The 18,414-nt window shown below is 39.4% G+C and overlaps 1 protein-coding gene and 1 long non-coding RNA gene across 8 annotated transcripts in view; one reads left to right on the top strand and one right to left on the bottom strand.

The window, feature by feature from the left end:
* The first annotated feature begins 4,953 nt into the window (after positions 1-4,953).
* Positions 4,954-17,008, top strand: LOC145527165 (uncharacterized). The gene is made up of 3 exons (XR_014069550.1): positions 4,954-5,035; positions 6,090-6,180; positions 15,828-17,008. It is a non-coding gene; the product is annotated as an uncharacterized LOC145527165 (long non-coding RNA).
* The window catches only part of IFTAP (intraflagellar transport associated protein), a 62,470-nt gene continuing 49,980 nt past the window's right edge, over positions 5,925-18,414 (bottom strand). For all 7 annotated transcript variants that reach the window (XM_081544692.1, XM_081544689.1, XM_081544688.1 and 4 more), the window contains 2 exons: positions 14,355-14,497; positions 5,925-6,171 (listed from right to left, as the gene is read on the bottom strand). In XM_081544692.1, the coding sequence (XP_081400818.1) occupies positions 6,013-6,171; positions 14,355-14,497 (302 nt within the window). In that variant the 3' untranslated portion in view covers positions 5,925-6,012. The remainder of the gene's footprint in view (positions 6,172-14,354; positions 14,498-18,414) is intronic.

The raw sequence follows: 18,414 nt of genomic DNA, 5'->3' as shown, positions 1-18,414 counted from the left end.
TCAGTAAATATTTATTGAACAACTACTGTATTGCAGGCCCTTTTCAGGTGTCGGGGACATGGCAGCAAAAGACAGAGGAGCGGTGTACCCTCTTGCAGTTTATGATCTAATGGGAGAGTTAGGTAAGACATAGACAAGGTAGGGTAATTGGATGCACAGTGAGAGGGTGAAGGTTGTGAGAACAGGATTAGAAAGGCTGGTCAGAAAGAGACTCTGGAAGGCACATTTCACCTGAGACCTGAATAAAAAAAAAAGAGGAGCCACACCAAGAGCAGGGAAAACCAGAAAGAAGAGCAAGAGAAAAGCACAAAGGTGGAAACAAGGTGGAGTATTTGAAAAACATAAAGAATACAAACTGGTTAGAACATCAACAAATGATGAAGGAGGTACAAAATGAGATTGGAGAGGCCCCTATGGAGGGGCCATAGGACATACAGGCTGGGTAGGCCAGGGTGAGGTGAATGGATTTCTCTTCTGCTTATCAGTTCAGTTCAGTCACTCAGTCATGTCCGACTCTTTGTGACCCCATGGGCTGCAGCACACCAGGCTTCCCTGTCCATCACCAACTCCTGGAGTTTACTCAAACTCATGTCCATTGAGTCCATTACTTCAGGATTCATCTTATGTGGAGTCACATAAGAAGGAGAAAAGATATTTAGACCTGGTATTGAACTTTGGTTCCTTTATAAAAAAAATTTCTTTTCCCATGAATGAGATAGAGCTGTATCCTCTTACAAAAAAAGAAATTTCCCTTCAGTTCAATTGCTCAGTTGTATGCGACCCCATGGACTGCAGCACCCCAGGCCTCCCTGTCCATTACTAGCTCCCGGAGTTTACTCAAACTCATGTCCATTGAGTCAGTGATGCCATCCAACCATCTCATCCTCTGTCGTCCCTTTCTCCTCCTGCCTTCAATCTTTCCCAGCATCAGGGTCTTTTCCAATGAGTCAGTTCTTCACATCAGGTGGCCAAAGTATTGGAGTTTCAGCTTCAGCCTCAGTCCTTCCGATGAATATTCAGGACTGATCTCCTTTAGGATGGACTGGTTGGATCTCCTTGTAGTCCACGAGACTCTCAAGAATCCTCTCCAACACCACAGTTCAAAAGCATCCATTCTTCAGCTCTCAGCTTTCTTTAGAGTCCAACTCTCACATCCATTCATGACTACTGGAAAAACCATAGCTTTGCCTAGACGGACCTTTGTTGGCAAAGTAATGTCTCTGCTTTTTAATATGCTGTCAGGTTGGCCATGACTTTTCTTTCAAGGAGCAAGTAACTTTTAATTTCATGGCTGCAGTCACCATCTGCAGTGATTCTGGAGCCCAAAAAAGTAAAGTCTGTCACTGTTTCCCCATCTATTTGCCATGAACTGATGGGACCAGATGCCATGACCTTAGTTTTCTGAATGTTGAGTTTTAAGCCAACTTTTTGACTCTCCTCTTCCACTTTCACCAAGAGGTTCTTTAGTTCTTTCATCAAGAAATTTTCCTTATGTGGTAGTAATTGTATGATAGAATTAAAATATTAAAAGACAAAAAAATTTCATTTCATTGGCTTGTTTCTTGGAGGTCAAAGGTATATGAATACAATAGCATGGGAAATGACGTGAAAGAGACAATCTTGGAATTTCCTAGAAAAATATGTCTCCATAAGCAAGAGAGTTCCAGAAAAACATTTACTTCTGCTTTATTGACTACGCCAAAGCCTTTGACTGTGTGGATCACAACAAACTGTGGAAAATCCTGTTGAGTCATCATACAGAACAAGCTAGGGCTGGTATTGCAGACTTGGAGTGAACTTTTCTCCATTCCAGCTAGTTCATGTAGCAACTGCCACATTATTTCAAAATACTCAAAATTTTCATGTTCTCCCCTACCATTTTGGTGAATACCTGCAGGAGCTTCTCCTGATCTTCTCCTCTTTCTTAATCTTATCCTAAATCCCACTACCTAATCCAAGCAAGCATTATCCATACATACACTTGCAGGCTTCTTCTAAAGGCACTTGGTTAGGGTTTGCCAGTCAGTACAAAACGAACCATTCACATCAATTCAAGGGATCCATAAAGCCGAAAGTCATAGTGGAGTATTTACTAGTTAGGGCAAAAGTAATGGTACAGTTGAGACAAAACTAATTCACTCAAAGGCTTTTAGGGACCTATTTTCCAGTGTCACTTTTGCTGTAATCCACAACTGCCCCAAATAATGCAGGAATCAAAAATTTCCAAAAGGAATGAAGCTAATGATAAACTGCCCCCACCCCGCCCCCAGTTAATGGAATACTCTGCCAACATGTAATTCTTTTTGAATACTTGGTTTTGTTTCTTCTATTATAAAACTATTTAAGTTTATAAAATGGCCAATTCATGTTGATGTACGGCAAAAACCATCACAATATTGTAATTATCCTCCAATTAAAATAAATTAAAAAAATAAAATTAAAAAAAATGGTGAAGCCTTTTCTTTATTTAAAATACCAAAATGCTATATATATATATATATATTGAGTCAAAAGAGAGTCTCTGATCTTGTGAACAACTATAATACACTGTAGTTGTCTCAATTTAGCGTGTGTATAAACTGCATACTAAAATACTGTCTTAACCTCACAATAACACAATATTGTAAAGCAATTATTCCTCTAATTAAAAGTAAATTTAATCACCAAAAAATATGTTGTCTTAACCTCACAATTGTTCCCTTATGCCCACAATGCACCAACCAACAATCCTCGCAAGTTCTACCTGCAAATCTCTAGTCAGATCCACGCCCTCCATTTCCACCTACACTGCCTTGGTTCCAGCTCTCATCTCCCACGTCAACTACTCTAATAGCCTCAAATCAAAAGGCCCTACTGATTCTTTCCGACCAACCTCAAACCTCTCCTCCTCTGTGAATACTCCCCAGCTCTCCAAGGTGGGGAGATTCAGTAACTCCAATTTGCTTCACGCAGTAGATCTTAGTATACACCATTCTTACAATACTGATTATACTCTACTGCAATGCCATCAAATAAAAATACACAAGCCACAGGCATAATTTTAAATGCTCCAGTAGCCTCATTAAAAAAACAAAAAGAAATTGGTAATTTTTAACAATATATTTTACTTAACCAGATACATCCAAAATATTATCATGTCAACATGTAGTCAATACAAAAAACAAGATATTCTATAATTTTTCATATTAGTTCTTTGAAATCCAATGTATGTTTTCCCTTTACAGCATATTTTAAACACTAAGTTGTTATCAAAAATCGTTGATCTGTATTTAGTTGCCATAAAAGTTACAACTGAAAAAAGTAGATTCACATACCCAAGTTGTTCCAAATGAACTTGAGAGTTTTATAATAACTGCATCAAATATCAATTTTATATTTTAAGTTAAAACTAACATCCAAAAATCAGTTCCTCAGTCACACTAGTGGCTAGTGGCTATGAGGTTGGATAGTGTAGCTCTATGGTAATTATTTGCATATACATTTGTCTTTCCCACTAAATCAGACCATATCTAATTTACCTTTATCCTCCTCAAGCATAGGCTTGGCACATATATAGTGTTTTGTGAAAATCTGTTGACTAGACAAAGAAAAAAAGACATGGAAATCACCTGACTATAGCAACAGTAAATCATGAAAATTCTTTTGTAAGGAATATGAATGGCAGTTTTATGAATATACACACACATACAAACACAGGCTTGTATTAAAAATAATTAAGAAAGTACATTTGAAATTGGTGCAGCCACTATGGAGAACAGTATGAAGGTTCCTCAAAAAACTAAAAATAAAGTTGCCATATGATCCAGCAATTCAATTCCTGGGTGTATATCCAGACAAATTATAATTCAAAAAGATACATGTACCCCAGTGTTCATTGCAGCACTATTTACAACAGCCAAGCTATGGAAAAAGTACAAATGTCTATCAAAGGATGAATTGATATAGAAGTTGTGGTACATATATACAATGGAATGCTACTCAGTCAAACAGAGAATGAAATAATGCCATCTGTAGCAACATGGACAGACCTAGAGATTATCATACTAACTGAAGTAAGTCAGAAAGAGAAAGATAAATATCATACGATAGCACTTATATGTGGACTCTAAAATATGACACAAATGAACTTATCTGTGAAACAGAAAGACTCACAGAACTTATCTATGAAATAGAAAGACTCATAGAAAGTCTGTCTGGAGAACAGACTCGTGGTTGCCAAGGCATGGGGGTAGGGAGGGCGGGAGGAATGGATAAGAGTTTGGGATTAGCAGGTGCACACTGTGATACACGGAATGGATAAACAAGGTCCCTCGTACAGCACAGAGAACTATATTCAATACCCTATAATAAGCCATAATGGAAAAGGAAAAATAGGAATAAAATACATACAAAGGAAAAAAGGTTAAGTACATTTGATTTGTTACTGATTTCTTCAATAACAAAAATCACTTCATATATATTACTCCCCCTTCTTCTGTGCCCTCACCCCTTTTTCTCCTCTCTTTAAAGCATTCATGGGTATTGTACCCAATTAGCACTTCATAATAGTTTCTACATTCGCTAGTTGCCTTCTCTATCTATGTCTTGCCTTCTCAAATTATATTTCAAACTTCTGGAGATGGAGATCATTCCTTGTACTTTGTAACTATCCTCATACATGGTTGAATAGCAATAACAAAGTACAAGAATTTAATATATGACATATAATCAATTTTCAGATGCTTTCCTTTTCAGTAAAGTCTTTCCCAATCAACTCTAGAAGCCCAGCCTCTCAGCACTCACATTCATATCACTGTCTCTGGACACCTGGTACCTACCACATAACCAGTTCTTCTCTGGGTTTTGCATGCTCAATTGCCCTTCCTCCCCAAGGAGGTAGGGTGAAATTTCCAGTCTATGTCACAATACCCTCATTATCTAGTTGCAGTGCTCTCACCAGATAGACCCTTCTGTAGGTGCTGCTTCCTGTTCCCATTTGCCACCTCCATCTCCCCCTATCAGCCATGGATGCAGCCGAGTGACAGAAGAGAATTCTGTAAGGATAGAGGCTACCCTGGTGGCTCAACTGGTAAAGAATCTGTCTGCAGTGCAGTAGACTGCCTGCAATGCAGGGGACCGGGTTTCATCCCTGGATTGGGAAGATCCCCTGGAGAAGGAAATGGCAACCCACTCCAGTATTCTTGCTTGGAAAATTCCATGGAAGAAGGAGTCTGGCGTGTTACAGTCCATGGGATCGCAAGAGCTATATACGACTGAGCAACTAAACCACATAAACCATGGAGAGCAGTTCGGTTTAGTTAGACGCATCACTGGGCTTCCCTGGTGGCTTGGCTGGTAGAGAATCCACCTGCAATGCAGAAAACCCCAGTTCCCTTCCTAGATCAGGATGATCTGCTGGAGAAGGGATAGGCTACCCACTCCAGTATTCTTGGGCTTCCCTGGTAGCTCAGATGGTAAAGAATCTACCTCTAATGCGGGAGACCTGGGTTCAGTCCCTGGGTTGGGGAGATTCCCTGGAGAAGGGAACGGCTGCTACCCACTCCAGTATTCTGGCCTGGAGAATTTCTGGACTGTATAGCCCATGGGGTCACAAAGAGTTGGACAGGACTGAGCTGCTTTCACTTTCACTTTGCAGACGCATCGCCCTGCTGAAAAGACTGGTGGTGTGCGCATGCTCAGCTGTGTCCGATTCTTTGCGACCCCATGGACTGTAGCCCCCCAGACTCCTCTGTCCATAGGATTTCCCAGGCCAGAAAACTGGAGTGGGTTGTCATTTCCTTTCCCAGGGCATCTTCCTGACCCAGGGATTGAACCCACATCTGCTGCATCTACTTGCATTGGTAGGCAAATTCTTGACCACTGCGCCACTGGGGAAGTCCACTGACAAATAACCCTATAAATCAATGCACACACGTACATTTCCATAAAGGGGATTACAACAAGTTTATCTTTTAATTCCATGTTGCTTGAGTAAGAACAAAATAAAAATAAATGTAAAGAGGTCTGGGTGGATCAGTCATGGGGCTTCTGTAAGTCTGCGCTCTTTGTCTTCTGCTTGGACAGCTCTTTAACGGCATTCATCTCTGCAGGAGTGAACTTTGGGGTTAGCACCACCGCATCGTAATCGAATTCTTCATCAAGCGAGAAGGGCTGAACTTCATCTCCAATGATCTATAAAAGGTAACGAAGGAGGAAAATCATATATAATCATTGTAAATGAAGATAAAGCTGAAAACATAAACTCCCTATTAATATTTAATTAAACTTTTTTTAGACTTCAGCACTCTCAGCTGATTAAGCTGTTTTTAAGTAAAGGAATAAATTCAATTATTCAATTTGACCTAATTTAGGCCTTTTAATATGCCCCATTTGTATCATCCTGCATCGGAATGAATATCATTAGCTAATACCACCTACAGCAAGAATCAGAAAGTCTCTCTTGCACACATTCAATACATTTTTACCATTTGTAGCATTAGGGCTACAGGCATATGGAAAAACTAAGTTTGCCGTTGTTCAGAGGCTAAGTCCTGTCTGACTCAGGGTCTTTTCCAATGAGTCGGCTCTTCACATCAGGTGGCCAAAGTATTTGAGCTTCAGTTTCAGCATCAGTCCTTCCAATGAATATTCAGGGTTGATTTCCCTTAGGATGGACTGGTTTGATCTCCTTGCAGTTCAAGGGAATCTCAAGAGTTTTATCCAACACCACAATCCAGTTCTTCAATGTTCAGCCTTACTTATGGTCCAACACTCACATCCATCCATAACTACTGGAAAAACCATAGCTCTGACTTTATACAGACCTTTGTTGGCAAAATGATGTCTCTGCTTTTTAAGAGTTATATTCAAATGTGAGAAAATGAACCCTACGATTTTGTTCAATCTTAAAGACATTTTTATTTTTAGTATTTACTAAAAAAGACTTGTATCAAAAAAACATTCATTTTTGAAGATAAAAATACTCTATGCTTAACTTACTTCTTCAGATAGTACTTGGGCCAATAACAGCAGGAATTAAAACACATAGTGTCCCCCTTACAAGGTCTAGAATCCTTTCTTCCCACCAAGAATTTTAAAATATTACAGAATTTATTTGCAACTCAGAGTAGCTGCAGAGAGAAATAATAATTTTGTACCTGCTTATTCATAATCTGTGAATTTTAAAGACTTCCAAAAGGAAGGTAGTTAAAAAGTGTATTTTCCAATAAACAAAAGAGAATGCTTTAAATCTCATTGTATTACCCCTTAGCAAGCTTCTCCAAAATCAAATGGTGTGTGATACAATGAGATCACCCAGTACTTCTTTGCAGCTCTATATTATGTATGATGATGCTGAAATAATTGAAAACTATGGCTTATGCAAGAGTAAAAAAAAATGCCCTGAAGCTATAATAAGCTTTAAATATTCTTGCATGGAAAATGACCTCATCAAGTGACTTTTGCAATGTTCTTGAAAATGGAGCATCTCACTCAGAAGTTGTGTGCTGTTTTCAAAGATGCGGGGGGAAAAAAAACATGAAAAGTAGGTATCTCCTATCTGTGTAGCAAGTTGCATTTTGTAGTTGGGTGTGCAGTGCCAATAGCAAACACCCAGCCATCTATCATCCTTTCTTAGTAAAACCAGCAAGAGAACAAATTTCAGAGACTTGTTCATTTCCTCTTTATTAGAAAGTGTCTGTGCTTTCCTGACAAAGGTAATGATGGGACCTGTCATTGAGTGAGTTCCCATCACACACCAGCCCCAGTACTAGGAACTTTGTGGGAATTAGCAGTAATCTTCAAACAACCCATCTTACAAAGCTCTAAGAGGTTAAGTAACTTACCAAGGCTGTACAATTAGTAAGGTAGAGAAGCAAGATTTGATTCCCAGGTGATCTGTAGATAAAGCTTCCACCTTCTCAACAAAAAACACCAGCAAAGATCAACCTTGAAGTTTCACTAAGCCAAATCATGTCTCTTTGGGAGAAAAGATCTTTTCTAAATAAGCTAAAAAATTCTCCCAGTCTATCATAAAAAATGCACGCAAGGATCCACATAATACTGTGACTGTCTTTAAAGGAGCAAGTGTATACAGGAGTCAAATCAGTCTGCAGAGTGGCTGATCTGTCCATTCTGGTGACTTTCTGAAAATTAAATTTCTCATCACCAGTGGGGTAAAATGGCTAAGACCAGCTCAAATGAAGGAACATGTACACAATGACACAAAATGCTCATTTCCTGAGCAGAAGCATCCTTACCATCTCCAGCTCTACCCAGCAGTTGAGCGCTGAGGCCTGCAAGCCTGGTCCTGGCAGAGGACGAGGAGGAGTCCCCTCTCTGCCACTGTCTTCTGTCCGATGGGATTCTTGCTGCCCTGTAGCCTGGTTAAAGGCCTGCCATCTACATGTCCACCATGCTTCCAGCTGCCCGCTGCACTAGGACTTTGAACCCTGTCTGAGGCCTCTAAGACCTGCCTAGACTTCACTAGGTACTCTCAATAGATGCAGTCACTCTGCCTTCACCCACCTCCCTCTGAGACTGGAAAGCAGGTTCAAATTCAACAAATCTCTTTGCTGAGCTAAAATCTCAGCAAGATCATACCATCCTTCTCGAACTCGCTCACACCACATGAACAGCCCTCACATTCCCACCTCCCTCCCCTCTATGCATTCACTCCATAAAACAGCTATTGAGCATTTAATATGAACTGGATACTGGGAACACACAAAGATGAAGAAAAGGAAAATCTGTGTCCACAAGGTTTTGTAACTTCAGGGAGAAGACGGAAGTAAGGGAGTGATTTCATGATCATGCTCCATGCTCCCCAACAGAGGGATGCAAAAAGGGCTACACAAGCATGGAGGGCAAAGTGCTGAAGCTTAGCTTACTCCCAACTGAGCATGGCCACTCTCCAAAAAATCCTACTTGACTCCCCACTCAACACCCTACTCATGATCCACCTTGTATCAGCAACCCAGACAGAGCAAGGCTGGTGTGTTGAACTTCTAGACTCTCTTGACGAGGGCTGACTCCCACGGTCAAGTTAGTCCTTTCTCCCAGATACGGCCCAACCCATCACCTTCTTACCATTCTCCCTTCCCAAGGGTCCCAAGGCAACTTTTGGACACAATATCCAACATTGTGGAACTGGAGATATAGAAATTAATCTTTAAGTGGAAAGTTTTTATTTTTCGTAAGTTCTTTTTCATACACTTAAATTTTTCTCTATTATAGAGCACAATTTCCTTCATCAGTTATTTGGTATTAACTTAAATGGCGCCAAGGAATAAGTTTTTAGCTAGCCAATAAATATACGATGCCAATGCAAGAATTACTCATTTATAATACACTTAAAACATAAAAATATACTTAAAAATATAAATGTCTTCACTTAGAAACTCAGTTATTAACAGCAGCTCTTATTGTTAGATTCATTCCTTTAGGCAATCAGTTAAATGCCGACGTATATAATAAAAGAAAGAAACTGAGGGTGATAATAATTTCTTATTTGCAATGCCAAAATATGATACCAAGACATTTTAAAACTGTTTGGGTGTATCACTGTCACTCTGTACTGCAAGGTGGCCAGTACAACTCTGGATCAAAATGTCAGAGGAATAGTCTCCTGCAATCATTCAGATACATCCATTCTTTCCACGAATGTTTATTAAAACCTAGGTGCTGCACTGGGTGCTGAGGATACAAAGCTGCAGACTTGTATGAAATCACAGAGAAATGATTTAGATACACATATGAACAATTATAGTAAAATGTAGTAAGTATACATGGTATAGGTAGGAGGGAACAGGAAAGAGAAGGAAAGCGTAACCCAGCCTAGATTAGAAGGCATTGGGAAGGAATCAGGGCAGGCTTCCTGGAAGAGGTGCTATCTAAGCAGAACCTTCAAAGGTAATATTATTTAACAAGGTTGAGGGAAAATGATCTTAGGACAAAAGCAGGTCTCATGAGCAGAGGAGGCCAAGTAAGAAAGACACAGAATTTCATGTATGTAGATCTGCAAGTAGGTCAGTGCTGTCAAAGCAGAAAATGTCAGGTAGAGAGCAGCAGAAGATAAGGATGGTACCAGATCATGACAGGTGTATGCTACTTTTCCCAGAGATGATGAAAAGTCGCTGAAGGATTTTTTTTTGAAAGCAGGTAGATACTTGGTCATCTACGCATTTCAAATAAATTCCTTCCTTCATTCAAATGCTAACTGAGACGAGTGCTGGGGACACAGGCGTGGTGCAGAGAACAGGATGCCCTGCCCTCCTCGAGGGAACATCAAGATAAGTCACTCTGAAGATGAAACAAAGGGTAGGCTTGGAGTCAGGAGTCGGCTGAAGCAGTCCAGACAAGAGACGAGCACGGGGCACTGAGAGCAGACATTTGAAAATTTTAGAAAAACTGGCAGCACTTGCTGGGTAATTTGCATATGGGAAGGGACGAAGGACAAGAATGCAGGAATGGAAGCAGGTAAAGATAAGCTCAGTATTTAACACGCTGATTCGAATGTACCTTAAGGAATCCAGATAGAATTGTCAACAGGCAGTTGAACACACAAACCTGGAGCTCAGCAAGAGGTCTGAAGCTACAGAGATACAAATTTGGAGACAGAAGCACAAAGGGGAGTCACCTTGAGATGAAAACGGGTCCATGTGTGCAAGTGGGAAGAGCTGTAGGTTTCGCATGGAACCCTGAGGAACAGCAGCTCCTAAGGGGAGCATGGCAGGAACCCCCCAAAGGAAGCAGGGCGAAAACACCCAGAGAAATACACACCGGGAGAGCCAGGAAGAGAAAACCAGTGGACTGTGAGTGTCAGGCAAGATCAGTGGTGAAAATCGCAGTAGAGAGACCCATTAAAGACAGAAAAGTGTCCACTGGCATTTGGCAATAATACTGAGCTCAGTACCTTTATTCTGAATACGTCCAGACAGATGATTAGCACAAGGACATTTTGCAATGAACTGAATGAGGAATGAGAGGAAAGGAATCAGAGACGACTAGGGGAGCTAGATCTAATGGTTTCTGAAGTCTACATGGAAAGTGAGAAAAAGGACAATATCCAAGAGGGGTCCAAGGTAAACGGGAGGCTATTTTTCCTTAGTTTTCTTTCATTTTGTTAAGAATGGGAGAGACTTAGATGTGTTTACATGTTGAGGGGAATGAACCAACAGAAAAAGGAAAAGAGAATGACCCTAACCATCTTATTATACCAGAAAGTCACTCCCGGTAGACAGTAAAGTTTTTTTGACTATCTATTTGTTCATTCAGTATTTACTCTGTCTTCTACAGGCATAGCACTGAACTCAGCACTAGTTCTGACTTTTTTGCATTTCAATTAAGTAACCTTCTAGAGACACACACGAGTGAATGTAGAGTCTTCTAAGACAAGGGGCATACATGTAATTCAAAGTGAACCCTGATGTACCCTGCAGTTCAGAAGACTTCGCTATGATCTTCAAAATGACAGCTTTTCAGCTACAGTAAAGCTGCAGTTCTATTTATGCATTTCAGCTGTTGGCTACTGTGGCACACTTTGGGAATTCTCTTCTTTCAAGTTGGGTTCATTTTTGGGTTCTAAGCTATAAGGCTCCGAGGTTTTAAGATTGCAAACTGAACTTCTGATTTATTTCAAAGAGTAGAATTTGTGCAATGGGACACCAAATCCCCTGCTACTAAACAGAAAACAACTGTGAATTAAGTTATTAACTTGTTATTTTTGCCTAAGGAGCTCAGAGAAATATATGGGTTTCAGGTGTCTAATTTCAAATCTAATTGAAATCTTTTTGTAGCTTCCCAGGGAATAGAATTGGTACACTATTAGAAAACTGCTGGTTTTCTTAAAATTGTTTCTGTGACTTATTCTAAGAGGGGCATTGTTACAGGAAGAATCATTTTCATTCATAGTACCACATAGGTAAATTAAAGAAAATAAAACTAATGCTCAAATCAATAACAGCAGCATTTAGCTATAGGCTGTCCTGCACAGTAATATGGTAACTAAACTGTCTTTAAAGGTGAAAAAGTTGAGAGTCCTATTTTGAATTGGAAAAACAGGCCATCTCCCATTAAAATATTACAAAAGTTTCTTCAATGACCTCTTCTGTACTTTGGGAAGTAGGAGAGGAACTCGTAATTTGTTATCTTCTTAATGTGAATTCTTTTTGTTCTATAAAGCTGTTCAGAACTTCCAAAATTCATCAAAATAGAGTGACCATAGCAAGAAATTATTCACAAAGGGGAAGTGGAAGGTTCTTGAAAAATGTTTGACTGTAAGGGGGAAAGGCACATGTATAAAAGCAGTGATAAAATTAGTGAAAAAATTAAATGGATTCAGTTCATATCAAGAAGTTATAGATTCTTATTAGGCAATTAAGAGGAAGTCAGGACATCCAGGATACATTTTCATCTTTTGAGACTGACATCACAGAAAGCAACTACCTCTAGCCCAAAATGGCCCCTTGGTAGGTCCTCACAGGACACATGTGCTGGAATTTGGTGATTATGTTCTTTTTCTTGCACTGGGTACTTTAGAATAAGATTAATACTATTAAACCAAGGCAGAGGTGGTGTGGTACTGTGATTCTAGACAGTCCTGAAATGTTTCTCTAACAAATAGTGGCTAGAAATTAAAAGCCCACCCACAATATTACTCTGAATATTTAAAAAAACACCAAAAATTATTCATCTATGTCTCATTAGTTTGCCAGCACAAAAAGTGTTCTATCATTTTGATTTGAACATTTAAAAATTTTCACATTTTCTGAGAAGAAACTTATACTTGTTTTAAAGATACAATCATATATAGGCTTTTAACTAGTATTTTGCTGGCTATATGAGAGATCATATAAATCATTCATTTTTTTAAACCCATCAACTAAAGCCATCTTGTAACAATTTCTATAATGGCATGAGGTGCCACTGACCACTGGCTGGCCCAATAATTTGTATGGTCACAACTGAAGTCAAGAACATGAACAAGTCTTTAAAAGAATCTGATTCTTACTAGCAATCACCTTGCAATTTTAGCTTCGTAATACTCAGAGAAAGCTCCATAATTCAAAGAGACACTGAAATGTGGCTGTCTCGACCCCATGGACTGCAGCCCACCAGGCTCCTTTGTCCATGGGATTCTCCAGGCAAGAATACTGGAGTGGGTTGCCATTTCCTTCTCCAAGTAACCTAATTGGGGGTTCAATATAAGTCTGCAAGCCTCCTAGATAGACTTTTCTGATGTCAGTGAACAAAAGCTCTATTAGCAAAGGGCAAAAATTGAAATGTGTGGATTACTTCTGATTGAATGACTGCTTCCATAACAGAATATCTTCAAGTGACAAGACTAGTACCTGAACTATTAAATAATCAGGAAACACTCTAGGATTTTTATTTGGAATCAATAATAAAGAGCCCTTAACAACTTCTTGTACCTGATCCCCTTTTATGCTAGCGTAAAAAAGGTGATAAAGGTTACTACCCAGCACCATCAGCGGCCTCAGTTGGTGCGTGTCTATTAAGTAAATGAAGATGAGCTGGAAATGATAGTAAAAGATGACTCTCCATGTTGTGTATTGGGGAGAATTAACATGTGGCAGATTCCATTCTCCCATGCTGGAGAAGCACATGGCTAGATGACATTTCTCAGCTTCCCTGGGGACCAGATAGGAACATGGGAATAAGTGGTTGCCAATGGAGAGTGAGCAGAAATGAAGAGCCTAAGTCCTCAGCCTTGGGGAAACGTGCTGTCCCCATCCTCTCATTCCCTGCCCCTCCAGGCGCGACAGTGACCTGACTTGAAACATGCATGTGAAGACAATGTCCTGAGGAGCAGTGGGATCCAGAGAGGAGGAACCTGGTGGGCCCCAGTGACTGAAAACAGAGCCACCACTTGCTCACGTTAAAGGCTCTCTGTAGACCGTTACAGGAGAGACATAAACTTCTCCTTTCAGCCACTGAAATATTGTTAGGGTTCCCTACTATAGCAGCCTGGCCTTACCCTAACTAATGCGAAATGTTTACAGAACCTTGGAAACAATAATAAAAAGAAAAGAGGCTGGTACAGAAAAAAAGAGATAAGAAATCTGTCCATCCCATCTGTGGATTAGTCCCCAGGTAGTACCATCCTGCAGCATGGCAAACATCATGACATAAAAATAGTTTCTGAGTAAAAACATAATTGCTCTCTGAGTGTTCAAAAGGGATTATACACGTTAGAGAGAGATGACAGCGAGAGGGACCCAATTAAGCAACCTGAATTCTACATTTTCCCAAATCTGAGAAAAATATCGGTGCACACGGGTACAGTGGCATTTCTCTGAAAGGACCAGTTACAGAACCAAGGCAATTTCAAAAGGCCTGAATTGCCTGGGAAGTACCTCTTCCCTTTGTTTGTCTGCTCCTTTCACGGTGGGCCCGGGCTTCGTTCCAGGGGTGAGAGGCTGGACGGCCACAGAAGGAATGTAAGAGGAAACACTCAAGCTCACTTCCTGCTCCGCTTGTCCTGGAAGCAGCAGCACGTCTGTTGAACACAAAATACATCACTCGATCCCTTCACCAAGTCCACAATTGACCTAAATCATCAAAAAGCCTACGACAGTCAAGAGAATGAGCAAATATGCTCAAGTAGGCCCGTTTCACAACACCTGTTCTCATTGGGGAACTTCACTCCAGGGTATCTCGCTTCTAGAAAATAAAAGCTGTCGGTGCATTAGTTTTTCTCTGATTATTGCTATGTTAACAATCCATCCAAAAGGTCTGGGAGAAATGTTGTCTGGGGAACAGCTTGATCATGCCTTTCAACCCAACTTCTACTACTACAGGAAACTAAGTCCAGAAGATGCTACTTTTGCTTGCCTCATTTTGCCATATTTTCCTAAGGGGAGAAAGAGAAAGAAAATGGAGTGCTGATTTCATCCTGTAACAATATGGCAATATTTCAAAACAACATATTACAAACAATGATGCCAGAAGGAAGGCACTTGCAGCAGAAAAATGAAATAATCTGTCATACTCAGAATGCATGGCCTCATTCTCAACACTTGCAAACAACAACAATGTGCTTTCTGTTTCCAGCTTGTTTAGCACAATAGCAAGAATTCAAAAGCCAATTCTGGTTTTCTGATCAATCCATTAGAAGTAGATGTGTTCCCTTTTTTTTTCTTTTGCACGTGTAGCAGAACATGGATGCATCATGGACAAACGATGATCTTCCACATCTCTCTCTGAAGACAGAAAAACAAATAGAAGCCCAAAAGGATTGCTCCTTGGCCTGTTTCTACAGGACCAGAAGGGCTGCTGGAGCCAGCCAGTAACTTGCAGCTGGCGCAGGATGCTGCAGCCTGCTACTCAATGATGATCCTAATTAAGACACTAATTAAGTTCTCAGTGGAAGTGATTAATTAACAACAGGCATGCCTTGGCTGTTGCCAATGGCAGCATATATGAGGAGATAACTGAGCAGGTACTGCTATTTAAAAACTGAAACAGATTTGAAATACATCTCTCTCTACTGCAGATACCACCTGGAAGCTTAAGAATTTTGTAATCATGTCTTTTTTGATCCCTGAGTGAGGAAGATCCCCTGGAGGAGGAAATGGCAACCCACTCCAGTACTCTTTGCCTGGAAAATCCCATGGACAGAGGAGCCTGGCAAGCTACAGTCCATGGGTTTGTACAGAGTCGGACACAATTTAGAGACTGAGCATGCACGCATGACTATGATTAATTACTGAAATCGTAGAATGTGACCTGATTAATTAGGGGAAATAAAAACAATAATAATAGCCAGCCTTTTACATGCATTAACTAAGCTAATCCTCTCAACAACTCTATTATTTCCTGTTTTACAGGCAAGGAGCTCTGACACCCAGAATCGCCGCACTCAAGGTGCCACAGCTGCAGTCTGGCTGCAGAGCCCTGTTCTGAGCCCAAGACGTCACATCAGAAACTGATTTTCTGATCAGAAAGTATTTTCATTGCTTATGTTATTTAAATCTACCAGATTTGTATCTCCAAACTCAGGGCCAAGAAACGTCACTATGACAAGCATGTTAACATGATTAGTCAGCGGTCAGTGTGTTCATGTGTTTTATAACCAGAGAAGTAATACTTTTAAATACTCATTAAGGTTGGTGGAAAGACTGGCTTTCCCTTTATGAGTCCAAAGCTAAACTCCACTGGTTAGGGGCCAGCCAACAACAGAGGCAAGGAGAGTAAGGGTCAAGCCTCTTAATATGAAAACCAATATCTACCAGACCCATTGGCTGCCTGAGCAAACATCACTTCAAACGTGAAATCAAAATCAATTCTGCTTTCAGAGCTATTTAAGATCCGACTGACAATATCGTGCACCAAGAAGGACAACTCTGCCATTCCTTTGCTGAAATTCTTCACGTCCCTCATATATTTGCAAAGAAGGTAGGGTTTTCAGCAATAATGGTTTCCTTCCTAAAAAGCCCACTGCCATGGGAACAGTTCTTTCAAAACAAGAGGACTTGGCATCCACCACATTTCAAATTCCTGTCATTTGTTTCTCCAGGGTAAAAGGAAAACACACAAGCTTGCACAGTTGTTGGAGTCTAATATAGCACCTTATGTGTAGTAAATTCAATGCATACTTGCAGAAAGGGAATGGATTTCCTGTATCTCAACTTTTAAATTGAACAGCACGTTTAAGTCTACCTATCCACAGAACATTGTGAATGATGTAAAATATGTAAAGTCCTTATCCTCAAAAGCTAAGTTTTTTTACAGGGATATGATTTTTACACATAAAATCAAAGAATAGTCAATAGAAAAACTGAACTGCTTTAACTCTAAATAGGACAGATTTATAAAAGAGTGAAATCACTATGAACAAGAGCAGTCTGGTAATAAGTAAGTTATAAAGAAAGCTACCTTGTCCTTTAGCCATTTTACAGTCACTGATGGGTTATTTATATATTCATTCTCTGAGAGGGAAAATTATTGTATTCATTGATGATGAGGAATGGAATTTCTGAAGATCTCTATAAAGCTTTTTAGACTGAAATCTGATCTTTAAGACACTTTGCTGTTGTTATTTAGTCACTAAGTCGTGTCCACTCTTTGCAACCTATGGACTGCAGCACACCAGGCTTCCTTGTCCTTTACTATTTCCCACAGCTTGCTCAATCTAGGCTTATTGTTTCTAAAACAATTAGTTTTTTCTTAACTATTGATAAATACCACCATCTTGACTGATGGGCTTTGTCGAGTTAAGGCAGCTCTCAAAAAGGAATCTTCATGTTGGATGGCAAGACTGGTTGAAAGCATTTCAATCTCTTTCTCAACTACATAATAAGAATGTCCAATGTTTATAAATTATGTTTGTGCCATCTGCCTTTCTGTATTTAACCAATGACCAGCAAGTCAAAGGTAATACATTTAAAAGTAAGCAATCAAAAAAAAAGGTAATCTGACATCTGATAATCTAGATAACAATAATATTTAATCTGCCTATCATATTTATAAGATCAACCAATTCATTCCTTTGTTGCCATGTAGAAATAGCCAAAATTTCCTGAAATTTCGGGCAATCTTCAAGACCAAAAAGGATACACATAAGAAATGGACTGAGGCCTCTTATGCACATGGATTCCAGCCAAGATAGTTTATGTCAGAGTTTCTTATTATTAAAAAATTTTGAAGACCCAAAAAAGTTTTTTTTGTGGGAATTATATCTAACAATATTCACCATATTAGAAACTGAATTTTCAAATATTTGATTTTGAATTATTAAAATAATACAATCATTATTAAAATACTTTTATTTTAAAAAGATATTTTCCAAAAGCAAAGAAAATAGAAGAGAAGCATTGTTTTACATTTTCCAAATCTTTTAAGTGCTGGTCTTAAGTAGAAGAAAGCTGGATTCTATATTTCCTTCTGCATTCAATTTTTGGAATATGCTGTTTCACATGATGAAAATAAAGAAATTCTAGTCTCACACGATATATATGTTGGAAAGGGGAGGAGTACTTTAATACTCCTTTTATACAGTGGGGATATTCTTTGATACACACTGGATCTTGACAAATGATACTGGTTTTAAACATATTTTCAACGTGCAACATGAAACCCTTTCAGTGACGTTTTCATGCTCTTATGTTTAAAATTCACTGGTCTGCCTTTTATGGTATGAATCATTCTCCTGTGCATGATTTTGTAACACCATAAATCGGTTATTTGGAAAATGGTAGTTCACTCTGTTATGCAGATCTTTCAAATGTTGACATATTTCATTATGCAATATAAAAGTCACATTAGTTAACATTACCAATTTTATCAGAAAAGCCTTTAAATATTGAGAAGCTGCCAAGCTCACAGTACTGGATATAAGTTTTCCAAAAATCCAATTTTCATTTGATCCATTGCCAACTTTATCACTGGCAATGAATACTATCAGTTGTTTGTCTT

The sequence above is a fragment of the Giraffa tippelskirchi genome, chromosome 11, assembly GCF_054371585.1.
Source record: "Giraffa tippelskirchi isolate mGirTip1 chromosome 11, T2T-mGirTip1v1.2.pri, whole genome shotgun sequence".
NCBI classification, from domain to species: domain Eukaryota; kingdom Metazoa; phylum Chordata; class Mammalia; order Artiodactyla; family Giraffidae; genus Giraffa; species Giraffa tippelskirchi.
Note: the sequence above shows the minus strand (reverse complement) of the source record. Positions and strands in the feature narration are given on the sequence as shown.